Source organism: Anomalospiza imberbis, chromosome 20, assembly GCF_031753505.1.
Source record: "Anomalospiza imberbis isolate Cuckoo-Finch-1a 21T00152 chromosome 20, ASM3175350v1, whole genome shotgun sequence".
NCBI classification, from domain to species: Eukaryota; Metazoa; Chordata; class Aves; order Passeriformes; family Viduidae; genus Anomalospiza; species Anomalospiza imberbis.
Window position 1 is genome coordinate 8,862,574 of NC_089700.1, and position 13,120 is coordinate 8,875,693.

Sequence of the window (13,120 nt, forward strand, 5' to 3'; positions counted from 1 at the left end):
TTGCGAAAAGCCAATCATAAAATACGCATTTTTCACAGCCCCCATCATTGTCATCTCTGTGTGAAGAGTTTCTTCATTATCTCATCTCTTGCTTGAGTTATATAAAAAACCCCACATACATAGGTTCTATTTTAACTACAAAACTACATTTACCATACTATTAAAATGTTAATACAGCACTTCAATATAACATAATACATATAGTATTCAATTCAATATTTGTGAAAAGCCAATCATAAAATATGCATTTTTCACAAAACCAAAATAAAATAATAAGAAATCTATTAGTCGTGATAAAGGCCAATAATAATTTTTCACAAAAAGCGCGGTTGCCTAGCAACGCGCACAACCCGGAAGCCAACGAGGAGCCCTGTGATTGGCTGTCGGCGCGCAGAGGTGGCGGCGGCAGCGTCCCAGTGCGCGCTGTGCTGATTGGCGGCGCGCGGCCCTTTCCTGTCAGCTGATTGGCTGGGGCGGAGGCGGGAAGGACGGAGGCGCTGAGGGGCCGCAGGTGCGGGGCCGTGAGGGGCGCGGGGGAAGCGGCTGCCGGCGCCTCCGCCTCGCCGAGCACACAGAGGAAGCGAACGCCCAGGTGCTGCTCTGTGGGCTGGGCTGGGGCGGCCCCGCCGCTTCCTGAGCGCTCGGGCAGCAAAGCGGCTCTGCCCGGGTCGAGATGTCGCTGGGGGGAGTGCCTGGTGGCTCTGGTCACGCCACAAAGGGTCCCTGCGGTGTCCCGGGCCCTCCTTCCTCCTCCTCAGGGGCAGACTTCGTGGGGAGTTGTGCTCGTCTAAGCGAGTCCTCCTCCCACAATGGGTCGGGGAAAAGCCTTGGAGTGAGGTGGCCTTTCCTTCTGGAAGGAGGGGTTGGATAGAAACTCAAGTCGGCCGTCGTCTTTTGCTAGAATTGTTTTTTCCGATGGTGAAGCTGAATCGTGCCATACTTTGGTGCTTTTCTGATGTATATGTTTAATTATTAAAAGTGAAATGAGTTAATTTATCCCAGAGAACCTGCCAGTTTAAAGTTGCTGTCTTACTTTGTCAGTGTTGAAAAACTATGAGAAAAAAATCCCCCTATGTTGTCACTTAAAGCCATTTATGCCTCTTTAGTATTTTTAGTTCAATAATTTCACCTGTTTAACACAGGGAAATTGTCAGTCTTTTAGTATTCCGAGATATTCAAGGTAATAAACACAGAATAGTAAATTGAGTGGTACTCCATTTTCCTTGACTAATTACTGTATTGTTTGTGTAAGAAAGATGTTTTTAAGCATCTCATTTTTAAAGTCACCGTTCAGATTTGTTTTTCATTGTTATCAATGTACAAGCTGCTGTATGTCTGTATTTTTTGGCATCTTGCAGTTCAAGCTGATGGACCTCTAGAGTTAAAAAACTGGCTGGTTTTAGTCACTTAATGCTCTAAAATACTGTTCCTACTTGGATTTGGGTTCTATCTCCAGTCTGACTACTGGAATCTGAACTGATGCATGCAGCTCATGGTGTTTTTATTTATGTATTTATTTGCTTGTTAGCATTGAGTTACTAACTCTGTGTTTTAATTGCAGTTTTAAACCTGAAGCGAACGGGAGAAAACCTGGCAATGCCTTCTGATGGGGCAGAATATACAATTGGGGGGGTGAAGATCCTCTTCCCCTGCAAGGCTTACCCCTCCCAGCTCGCCATGATGAATGCTGTGAGTAGAGTTTACACTGGCATTTGCCAGACTAAGAGCTTGTGTTTTCCAGTCTTTGCAATTCCGGAGTCTCTGTCAGCATTTAGAAAGCTGCGACATTACATTCAGAGCTTGCAGTATCTTGAGAATTTCAGTGGCACCCCCTCAGTGTTCTCGGGGCTGTGATTAGGGAACGGTGAAGTGCGTTTTGGATTTGGGAGCATTTATGCCAAGAAACAAGTTCCATGTGGTTGTTTATCTAGGCATGCTGAAATTTACAGTTGTATACAAATGTTCAAGTTTTCATAGGGGAGAATACATTGTTTAAACAGAGTAGTTATGTAGAGTAATAGTTCAAGAAGTTTTCAGGTTTTTTTTTTTGAGGAACTTTTCTAAATGAATTATTGCATCTATATTTAAACATTTTAAAAATGCTTTAACCAGCAACAGTACAAGAGGGCACAGCCTTAAGGTGTGCCAGGGAAACTTTAGGCTGGATGTTAGGATGTTATTGCTAAGATTAGCTAAACACATCTGCTTTGTTTTCTGTTAATTCTGTTTCTTTTATGTTCCTTAAAGATTGTTAAAGGCTTGAATAACAGGCAGCACTGTTTGCTGGAGAGCCCCACAGGAAGTGGCAAAAGCTTGGCATTACTTTGTTCTGCATTATCATGGCAGCAGGCTTTGTATGGTGAGTGTCTTCGTGTCTGCACAACTTTTATTACAAAATATAAAATAATTAAATGTTTTTCATCAGCCTTTCAACATTTGGTTTCAGGTCTGGGTCCACCACTGGACACCTTGCCTTAATGGCAGCATAAAGCAGTAATGCTGATCTGGGTTTAGATCCCATAAGGGAATGTGGCTGTTGGAACTTTGGAAGAAAATCCTTGTGGGTTGTGTGTGGATTGAATGGGAAGAGGGAGGTGTTTTCCTTTCTGTGCACTGCAGTTCTGCAGAGGGTGACCACAGCTTGTTCAGCTTGACTGGTACCTGAACTTTCATCCTCACTGGTGTGCACCTCTGGCTCTCGTGTCGAGTCTGGAGGGTTTTAATGACAGAAAAATGACTTTGTCCCCCAGAGAAATCGGTGCCAACCTCGTCGTGTGACAAGGAGGACAGGAAGGCAGAGCCCTCCCCACCGTGTCACTGCAAGTGTCACTCCCAGCCCAAGAGCAACGAGGCTGCAGCGAGTGGGACTCACAGTGCTCCTTGTTCTGCCAATTATCCTGACACAGGAACTTCCAGAAAACCTGGAAGCCCACTGACAAACACAGGTAACTTCATCTGTAGGCAGCTGAAATTTGCTGCTTTCCAGCCAGGGTTGTTTTTTTGACCATTATAATGGCAGCCATGCTTCTGCCCTGTATGAAATCTGTACAGGGGTTAATGTGTCTAGAAATGTCTAACACTGTTTCCTACACTATATACGTTTTTAGCAATTCTAGCAGTCACTATTCTGTAGAAATTGCATTTTAAAATGTTGCCCTTATTTAATGCACCCCTAGTAATGGACATCCACTTTATTAATTACAGAATGTAAGGAAAATGAAACACTAGCTTCAAAGCTGTCTGCCAAAAAGAAGTTATCTCTTCATGTCAGTGAGAACGATGATTTTCAAGTAGACAGGAAAAGGATTCGTCCTTTAGAAACAGAGCAGCAGGTGAGCAGAGTCTGTGGGCAGCAAAATAATCTGGGCGTAGCTCAACCAAACTCTCAAATCCAGTCAATGTTACAGAGGAGGGTGTGGGAAATAAGTGAATCATATCACAGTCACAGTTTAGCATGACAGGGTTTTGTTCATTTTTATTGTTACTTGTTACAAAGGAGTCCATTGTTTCCATAAATTGTTCATTATACCCTGTCCTAAAATCTTTCACATTTAGACAAGTAATATCCCCAAAGTATATTTATTCCCAGTTGATGGTGTTATAATTTCTGTAAGATTTTTAATAGTGGGAAAGCAAAGCAGAAAAGCTCAGCAATAACTACAGATTCCCTTGTAATTAAAACTTTATAGCGTTCCTTAATGACTTTTGTGTGGCTTAGACTTGGTTAAACTGTTGATGCCCAGTTACTAAACCAGACTCAGCTGAAACAAAACCAGGACTGCCAGTGTGAGCACATCCCTCTGCCCAGTGCATTTTTACACTGTTTCTTTCCCCAGCAGGTTAGAAAACGCCAGTGCTTTGCAAAAGGAGTGCAGTTGGTCGATGCTTTAGAAGTTTATCATCAGAGGAAAAATGGAGAGCTGACTGTTCACTCTGAAAAAAGCATGAAAACCACTACTTTTTCTCCCCAAACAGTGAGTAATTCAGTAATATCTTTTACACCAGGAGTGTTAGCTGAAGAACAGTTTTGAACGGTATTTTGTGTGAAGGGGTTATGCATGAAATTCAGCTTAACGAAGTTTGAGCAAACATTGCAGCTAATGCAAAGGTTCCTCAGTGTTTTGTTTTTTATTTCCACTTTCTGTAGCAGAAGTATCACATCAGAAGTTAAGATACAGATGGCACCTCTTTGTACAGCTTTGTTAGGCATTTTCTGCATTTCTTACTGTTTGAAAATAGATTTTACATAAATGTTTGTTGGAGTAGAAGAGGGCATGTGAGGCAGTAGAGGGCTGAGTGTGAGAGGCCACGTTGTGATGTAGCCACAAAGGAAACCAAAAGCTATAGGATTACTGTAAGATACTGGGAGCTAAATATTTTCTCAACAGAAGTGAATCTGTGTTGTAGGCCATTTGATGGGAGTTAGTTTTTATTAGTTTTGGAGAGTTCTGTAGATTTTTGAGTGAGATTTGAAATGCTTTGTGCCACTGGGCTTCTAGTGGTAGTTTGAAACCCAAACGCCACCAGAGTGTGCTATTCATTTTCAAATAAAAACCTTTCGTCCTTCCCGATCGTAAAATTTCCTTTTGTCCTTTGGTGTGGGTACATGAAAAATTTGATTTAAGACTTCGAGAAATATTTTGTCTAAAAGAAAATTGGAAACCAAACAGTATACTGTTTGCTATATGTTTAGAAAGAAGTAACCTAAGAGGACAGAAAGGGGGTCATTTCTGTTTAAGTTTCTTTTTAAGGATGAAAGAATAAGGTATTATATTGCTGTGATGAACTTTTCCTTTAGCAGACTGAGAACTTGTCTGGTATCAAGAAAATTGCAGAAAGTAAAGCCTTATTTCTCATTAGTAGTTCTGAGCCTTAACTGCATTTAGTTTACAACAGGAAGGGCATCACTGCACAGGCTATTAGGTGTAAAAATGCTTTTCTAGCGTGGCTTAGGAAATGAAGTCAACAGAGCTTCTGCTCAACGTTTACCTTAATGGACTGTGTGTTTAGGGTGATACAATAATGTGATAGCTGCACTGTCTTGCGCACCGAGGCAAGCCTGCCTGTGAATAACCTGTGTTTTACAGTGGTCAACCCTCTGCTTAAAGCAGATCTAGTTTCTTATCAAGTCCTGTTTATACTGTAAGAGGGAGAATGGGTTGGTTGTTGTAAGAGCATGAGAGGTGCTGCCCAGCACTGCTGCCTCACAACACCTGCAGATGTGTGCCTGAGCATCCAAACCTGTTCTCAGCTGCTCTCACTCCAGAGCCTGGGAATCCATCTCTGGCCCTCCGTATTAACTCCTGCAAGGGAGGGCAGTTCCAGTGTGAGTTTAAAGGGGAAATTATAACCTCAGGGTACTCTCTTGATTACTTCTGTCAAAGCATATGGCCTGAGAAACTGGGGCAGCTGGGTTAAGGAATCCCCATTTCTAGCAGGGAAAGAAAGTAAACAGTAAATGGAGAGTAGTGTAACAAACACTTGGGGTATCAAAAAACAACTGTGAAAAGAATCTGTCTTAATGTGCTAGCCCATTGCAGTTTAACATATTGCTTACAACCTGCACAAAGGGGTTTGAGTGACTTCTGTTACACATTCCAGGGGACTGGCAGCCTGTTACAATCAGGGTCTGGACTCCAGAAGGGGCTAATTTACCACGATGGGATGAAGAAAGTTGTGGATTTGTATTACATGCTCTCACCTGACACCGTATCTGATCCTTTTCCTGCTGATTGACGTTTTGAATGAGCTCTTTGAAGCAAGTTCCAGCTTAATTAAAACGTTTGCTTGGTTAGCAGTGATCTGTGAAAGCCTGTGATAAATATTGAACTGGGTTCACCTGCTGGTGACTGGGGGAGGATAAACAGCTGCTTTGTGTGCTTTAAACAAGAGGCTGCAGCAGCAGCAGAATACTGGGCTTTTTGAGAGCTTGCAAAGGAGCAGTTGAAAAGCTCTGCTAATGTCACTGCTGATATCTCCCTAGATTGTGCTTGTGTGATATTTCACACAAGAGACATTCACTGCTGCAGCATTCAGGTGGCTTTGTAACTGGGAAATGTAGATGGAGATATGAAGAACTTCTCTTACCTCTTTGTGTTTCAAAGATCACAGCCCCAGTGTTTGTTTAGCTCTATTTTACACACAGTACAGGGTGGTGGACTTGATTATTCCTTTTTTAATCGGACTTCCACGTTTTTGCCATATAAATATTGATGTGATAGGCTGCTTTATCTAGCCCTGACAGAAGTACAAACAAGCTGCATTAGCCTAAGGTCCATATAGGCTGATATCTGATCTCTAATGGCATCTGTTCCTGGGTGTTTCTGATTAAATACTGCAGAAGATACAGGAGGGTCTTTTTTTTGCCCTCTTCCAAATGAAAATCCCTCTTTCAGATTCCAGCAGCTGAAAACAGGTTTAGTTCTGATTCCAGAGGGTATTATGAAATACAATTCTGTGGTCTCAGTGTGAATTATTTCTAATCAGCCGCCTCCCCTAATTCCTTCATAGATAAATTGAAACACTTTCTAATTTTGCTACATCTAAACCAGTATCTCTGTGGTATGAGTGTAAAAAGTTGTGCTTTGAGACAACGCTGCCAAGGAAACCCCTTGTTCATGGAGAGTTTTCTTTCTTTCTGCTGTAGGAATGGGAGAGGAGCACCACGTTATGTGTTGCTATATGATACCCACAGTTGGTTCTTCTTAGAGAAATACAGAGTTAAAATAGTTTGCCTTTAATAAAATTTAAATATGTATTTGAAGGATTCAAGTGCATATCCACTCACTGGAGTAATGTGGAAAGAATATGAAGAACTCAACTTTTAAACTGTGTTTTAACCAATTTTCTAAAGTTTTGCTTCGTTATGAGGGACCTTCTTAAAAGGTTTTATTTATTAAAGTATTTGGGGCTAATGGTGGCTGTGGCTTTCAGAAATGCTGTGACTACTGCAGGCAGTTTTATTTCTTAACTACTTACTATAAAATCAGCCTGAGTTTACAACTTTCTCAGTATTGTGGGTTTGAGTGTTTTTTGAACATAAAACTTTTTTCAAAGTTAAAGGTAACATTTTAGTAGTGGAATAATGGCTAAAGTGCTTCTTAATGCCAGTATTATACCAATTCCAAACCTCTTAAACCAAACTTTTAAGCCCACCTGTAAAATATTGTAATTTATAAGCCTCACACATAAGAGCACATAATTTCTTTTTTATGAAAAGAATAATATCTGGTATTTTAAGCCCATGATAGGAGAACCTTCTGTTCATGGTTTTATATATTAATTTGAGTTGCATTTTCCTGTTGTTCCAAGAACTCTGGCAAAACAGCTGCCTGATGGGTCTTAATATTTTTCAATTATTTTTATTTGGCTTAGCACAGGAGTGAAACATTAGTGGTAAAGTCTCATGTTGGTGTCCCGTGTATTGTTTTTCCCTCTGAAAACACAATCTGACTTGGATTCAAAGTAAAAGGTAGACGTGTTCTTGAAGGCCCTTCCTAGTCACTGGTTCAGTTACATTAATTTTTAGCTTGGTAATGTGGTTTTCATTATTTCCAGGAGCAAAGCAGAATCTAAGTGATAGAAATATCGAGGTAGCATTGGAGCTTTCAGGGTGAGCACAGAGCTGGGCATTGCACGTATGTAACATATACCATATGTCAGCTGTTTCCTGCTTGCCTGGTGACAAGAGCCCCATTCATAACTCTTCTTTTTATCCTTTCAGTGAATAAGTAATTATTCAATATAGAAGGCAGGATATTTGGAACTGGCTATTTAATGTGGCAGCACAGGGTAATGAAATCTGCTGTTCCTGGCAACCTGAGAGGGGAATGTAACAATTCCAGCATGGGTGTAACTTTATCTGCTTTGAGGCCTGTTTATTTGGCACATCAGTGAACCTTTTATCCCAGTGAGTGGCAGCTCCAGAGGGTTACATTTACATGCTCTCTATCATGTATTGTAATATTTAATGGCAGACAAGGCTGAGTGGGGCTGAAGGTAACAAGAACTTGCTTTTCCTTGGAGTGGAAGCTGAAGACAGCTTGATCCCCAGAATTGTGGTGTAACACACAGCATGACTTAGCATTTGTTTTTAATGGATAATCTTACTGATACAATTAAAGGGAGGGAGGAGTACTGCAGTGGGCAGCTACGTGTTGTTACCTGCACTACCACCTGGAGCCCAGATCCAAACTGTCTGACTCTGGAAGAACTCTTTATTTTTCATGAGAGGTGTGTCTGGACATGGTTACACTTGAGTTCCTTGTTTCCTATGTGTCTCTTCAAATTCATTATGGCAGTTTCATGTCAGTTGTTCCAGTATTTAATTTTCTGAAGGGAGATGCTTCTCAGGAAGAAAAAAAATGGCTTTTAACAAATATTTTACAGGATTAGGTTCTGTTTAGAATTATTCCCTGTGTTTCTTTTATTCTCCTGCTTACTCGATGGCCTTTGGCAGAATGGCACAGCAAACATGTTTCTAATGGAGAGTGTGTGGTGTAGTCTGTTTTATCTGCGCACAGAATTCCTGAACTGTCTTCAGTTCTTCTGCTTGCTTTAAGGAAAAATATTATTTTAATTTGAGTGTCTGTTCCAAGTTTTCTTCATTGAAGGTTTTGGACTCTTGATTTGTAACAGGAGTGTCCTGAGCTGAAGCTTCAATGTGAGAAGCTTTATTTGCTTTATTCATGTGTGTAAATATTCCACTGGATTAATAATTCTTTCTGATTGGGTTATGATAAAATTGTGATTGCTGGTAGGTTTTTTTTTAGCAATTGCCAGGCAGAAGGATGTGGTGCTTTAACATTTCAGAACTTCTTGCAGCTTGATGGGCAGCCCTGGTGACTGAACCAGCTATCCCAGAGGTCACTTTCCAGACCATAAGCAGATTTAGCACATTCATCTTGCAGTGGGATTTTGTGCATCATTTTTTTGTCTTGGTTTGCAGCCTCCTGGCCCTTGCACTGAGTGTTCCTGTTCTTCTGGGAAAGAACCTGATAAAGATCCCAGTCACACAAAGAAGAAAGAAAACGGAGATCGGTTGTGTGTTCCCAAAATTTTTTTTGGGACGCGAACACACAAGCAAATAACCCAGATCAGCAGGGAGCTGAAGAGGACAGTGTATTCCCGTGTCCCCATGACAATCCTTTCCAGCAGGGATTACACCTGTATTCATCCAGTGGTGTCCAACAGTAGTAACAGGAATGAAATGTGTGTAGAATTGCTGGAAGGAAAACATGTGAGTCATTTTATTTGAGAAAATGAGCATTCATTAAACAGAGTCAGATTTAACAGCTGGAATGAGTGACATTTTTTACTTCTCTATATTATATTGGTTAAATACCGCCTGGTGGCATTAAAATTAAATATTAATTGTTAGAAAATGTTGATACACAGTAGCAATACTCTAAAAACTTAGGATGACAGGAGTAAGATTTATGACTGCCCGGTTAATGGTGTAATAAGAGTTAAATTATCTCTGGGTTTATAAATGTAGAAGAAAGAAGTGTCCTTTATTGATGTACATTTTAGAAACATGGATGTACGTGACATGAGGTGTTATTGTCTGGCATAAAGAGCAGCTGTTAGAAATGTTTCTGAGAAATAGCCAAATGCATGGAACATTGGAAGATTTTAGCCTGCTTGGTTTTTGTTATTTCTTGTACCCACTAAACCTCTGCACTTCTTTGCTTTCAGGGCAAGTCCTGCTCTTATTACCACGGTGTTCACAAGCTCAGTGAGCAGCATGCCCTGCAGCCTGCATCTGGGCTCTACCAGGCTTGGGACATTGAAGACCTGGTGAGCCTGGGCAGGAAGCTCCGTGCCTGTCCCTATTTTGCAGCCAGAGAGCTCATGGTGGGGGCAGACATCGTGTTCTGTCCTTACAATTATCTCCTGGACCCACAGATCCGGGACAGTGTGAGTATATTGGTCAGAAGTGGCAAGAACTGAAGTTAAAAAGAAATTACCCACTGAATATTATGTTTCTATGGTCAGCTGAGATCCCATTCATGTCCAAAATACTATCTGTAAAATAACTCTTGGGGATTTTCCCCCCCTTGGATATTTTCTAGGTTATGAAAATTGATTCAAAACCTGAAAAGCTTCATTTGCACTGTGATGCACAATATGCATTTTTTAACAGGATCCTGTTAGCTGCCGTTTCTCATGTCTTTCACTCTGTTTCACTGGACAATAATAATTCTTTTTTAGATGGACATTAACCTAAAAGACCAAGTAGTCATTTTGGATGAAGCCCACAACATTGAGGACTGTGCTCGGGAGTCCGTGAGCTACGGGGTTACCGAGAGCCAGCTGCGCGCTGCCCGAGAGGAGCTTGATTTCATGGTCAACAACAACATCAGGCAGAAGCACCATGAGCCCCTCCGAGCTGTGTGCTGCTCCTTGATAAAGTAAGGCAACTTTTTTATTGCTTTATATCAATTAATATTTTTTTATTACCTTTAGGTTCCTTTTGATGGTATAAGTTACTCTGTCACATCAGATAAAATGCAACAAAGGTACACTTACAGCTATGCAATTGTTTGATTTATGTTCATTTGAGGAATCAACAGGGTTTGATCTATTGAAGGAACTGCTGGTCTCGCATGGAAACATTGACGTTCTCTTTAGAAAAGTCTTGTGCTCTTGAATGATGTGCTGCTCTTTATGGGGCTTTTTGGACTCCTGGTTTATAAAGCTCAGTATGAAAATTTTCATAAGGTGAATTTTTGTATTTCACACATTTGTTTACTTATTTGACAAATAATAATAGCATTATTTTGTCAAAAATTTAAATAGAGCATGTTTATAGAATGCTTTCAGAGCCTTGGACAGAAAGTATTCAGAATGGTTTGGAATCTGTTCTTGGAATCAGTTTGGAATCCACTGAATTCTTCATAGTTGAAAGTGAATTTGTCAGTCATGCCCTTTGTTTTCCCTGGGAAGCAACTTCCTGGAAGGGGAAGAGCTGAGCATAAGCTGAAAATCATGAGAGGGGATGTAACAAGAACAATTGGACAGAAGGCCAGGAAGAAACAAGAGATCCAGGGCAAAGTCTTTTGGGTGAAGTGGAAGTATCAAAGTCAGCAGAAAAATGTGAATAATGCTACAAGTGGCTTTGCAGTTAACTGAGTTCTGCTTCAGTGTGTGCAGTACTCATTTTGCTGCAATAGACTGTGAGCACAGCACAGGAGGAGTTCATTCTCCCATCCTCACTCTCTGCTCAGAGTTAATGTTTGTGTCACACAGAGACAAGGGGCTTTTTCTGCTTGGCAGAAGCCAATTCTCCTACCTTGGACATTTCAAATGTTAAACTTTAGTAGAAGATAAGAATAGCATGGCTGAAGATTTGATTGCCTCAAGCTTTTTAACCTTATCAGGAAAACTAAGGTTGATTGTCTTGGCAAATCTGGCAGCAGCATGAAAAGCAGTTGCTGGAAAGCAGAAGACTGGGTGTAAATAGCCAGTAATAGGTAAAATGCACCTGCACAGTGACATGGCTTTGCCAAATGCATGGGGAGCTATTAAAAAAAAATCTTATTTCACTTCTAAAGATCCTGGGCCCTCATTCCAGAAAGCACTTAAGGATGGGCTTAGTGCCACAGGGGTGCTGCAGTGACCTTTGTGAGGAATTTGCAGATAGGCCAGTGGAGGTGTGCTGGCAGACTCTGCTGCTGAGATGCACATTTAGCAGGACTGATCACTTTGGTCAATGGAATATGCTGTGTCAACAGTGGAATTTTCTGGTAGTGAGGGAAGCAACAAATACTCTTCCTGGAATTGAAGGCATGTGTGCAACATCCATTCATTCTTTTCCTGGAAATACTCCATGCAGCAATTTTCACTTCAAAACCGGAGATAACCTTTCTGGGAATCGAGCTAATTTTATTTATGCTTCCTGCTTAGCTCTAAAAATAATTTAACAGGCTTTGCAAATAAATGCTTTAATGTTAGATGGAATTTATTTGAGAGTTTGGGGTGGTTTTTGGGTGATATTTGGCCATTGTGTTAAGTTTGTATTTGCAGTTATTATTTCAAAAGTATGTGATGGTGTTTGAAGTTCATAACAGGGAAACATTTTACATTTCCTGAAGTGTTTTACCCATTGTAAATCTGTTTAATTCCTGTCACAGGGGCCTTGTCCTGATTTCAATTCCAAGTCTTTTTGATGCTACATTTGAGGAGCTGGGGCCAAAGTCTGCCTGTGTTAGTGGTCACCATTCCTTAATGTGATAAAGCAAAGTTTAGCCAAAGAAGGGATTGTTGTGGCAGTATTAGTGGGGTTTTGTTTGCATTTAACCTGGCAGTATGGAAATTATATTTTAATTGTTCCATGGATCAGATTATTTGTGGTGACAGGACAGGAAATCTAGAACTGAAACAGTCCCAGAGCCTTGCTCTTGAGTTGCTAATGATGAACTGGTTTTGCAGGTAAATATTTTGAGCTGTTGCAGCACTGACAGCTGTCTTTTTGATGCCGCCTGCCTTTTGATGGAGCAGACAGCTCCAGCCTTTCCTGGGAGGGAGGGAGAGAGGGAGCTGCCTGCTTTTCTAACCAGAGACAAGGGCTTGTGGTACAGCAGGGGTGAAGGAGGACAGCCTCACCCAGAGAAAATACCAGCTCTGCCACAAATGACATGATCTCCATGTTTAGCTCATGCTTTTAGCAGTCAATCACATTTTGCATTGTATTACAATTATAATTCTGCTTCAAGTTGCAGCAGTTGCCAATACCTGTGGGTAGGTTTAAATGGGCACTCTTTATTGCCCCACTTTCCCTTCCATGTGTAATTATGAAAAGTGTTCATTTCATGCCCCAGGATTTGTTCTTAATTGGAAAGTCAGCAGTTGACAGGGATGATAAAACAACCTGCAGCAATTGGAGTAGTGATGAGTGGCTTTAGATATGCAGCAGAAATCTTGCTTGAATGAGCCTGACATATCATAAGAGGAAATTACATTTTAATTCCTTTTCTTTATTATCTATTATATAAAGTATAAACATGTGGGGAGAGATTTTCTTCTCATTTCAATGAGCTGCATCCAAAGCAGTTCCATGGGAGTTCAAGAGTGAGAAAGAGGCATAAAGGAAAAGCAGAATCTCTCTCCTTACATGTGG

The 13,120-nt window shown here is 40.9% G+C and overlaps 1 protein-coding gene across 4 annotated transcripts in view; it reads left to right on the forward strand.

The window, feature by feature from the left end:
- The first annotated feature begins 468 nt into the window (after window positions 1–468).
- The window catches only part of BRIP1 (BRCA1 interacting helicase 1), a 95,290-nt gene continuing 82,638 nt past the window's right edge, over window positions 469–13,120 (forward strand). For 3 of the 4 annotated variants that reach the window (XM_068210665.1, XM_068210667.1, XM_068210668.1), the window contains exons 1-9: window positions 469–592; window positions 1,562–1,689; window positions 2,248–2,359; window positions 2,751–2,945; window positions 3,205–3,332; window positions 3,837–3,974; window positions 8,948–9,238; window positions 9,697–9,918; window positions 10,213–10,412. In XM_068210665.1, coding sequence (XP_068066766.1) covers window positions 1,597–1,689; window positions 2,248–2,359; window positions 2,751–2,945; window positions 3,205–3,332; window positions 3,837–3,974; window positions 8,948–9,238; window positions 9,697–9,918; window positions 10,213–10,412 — 1,379 coding nt within the window. In that variant the 5' untranslated portion in view covers window positions 469–592; window positions 1,562–1,596. The remainder of the gene's footprint in view (window positions 593–1,561; window positions 1,690–2,247; window positions 2,360–2,750; window positions 2,946–3,204; window positions 3,333–3,836; window positions 3,975–8,947; window positions 9,239–9,696; window positions 9,919–10,212; window positions 10,413–13,120) is intronic. The other variant, XM_068210666.1, reaches the window with a different exon arrangement.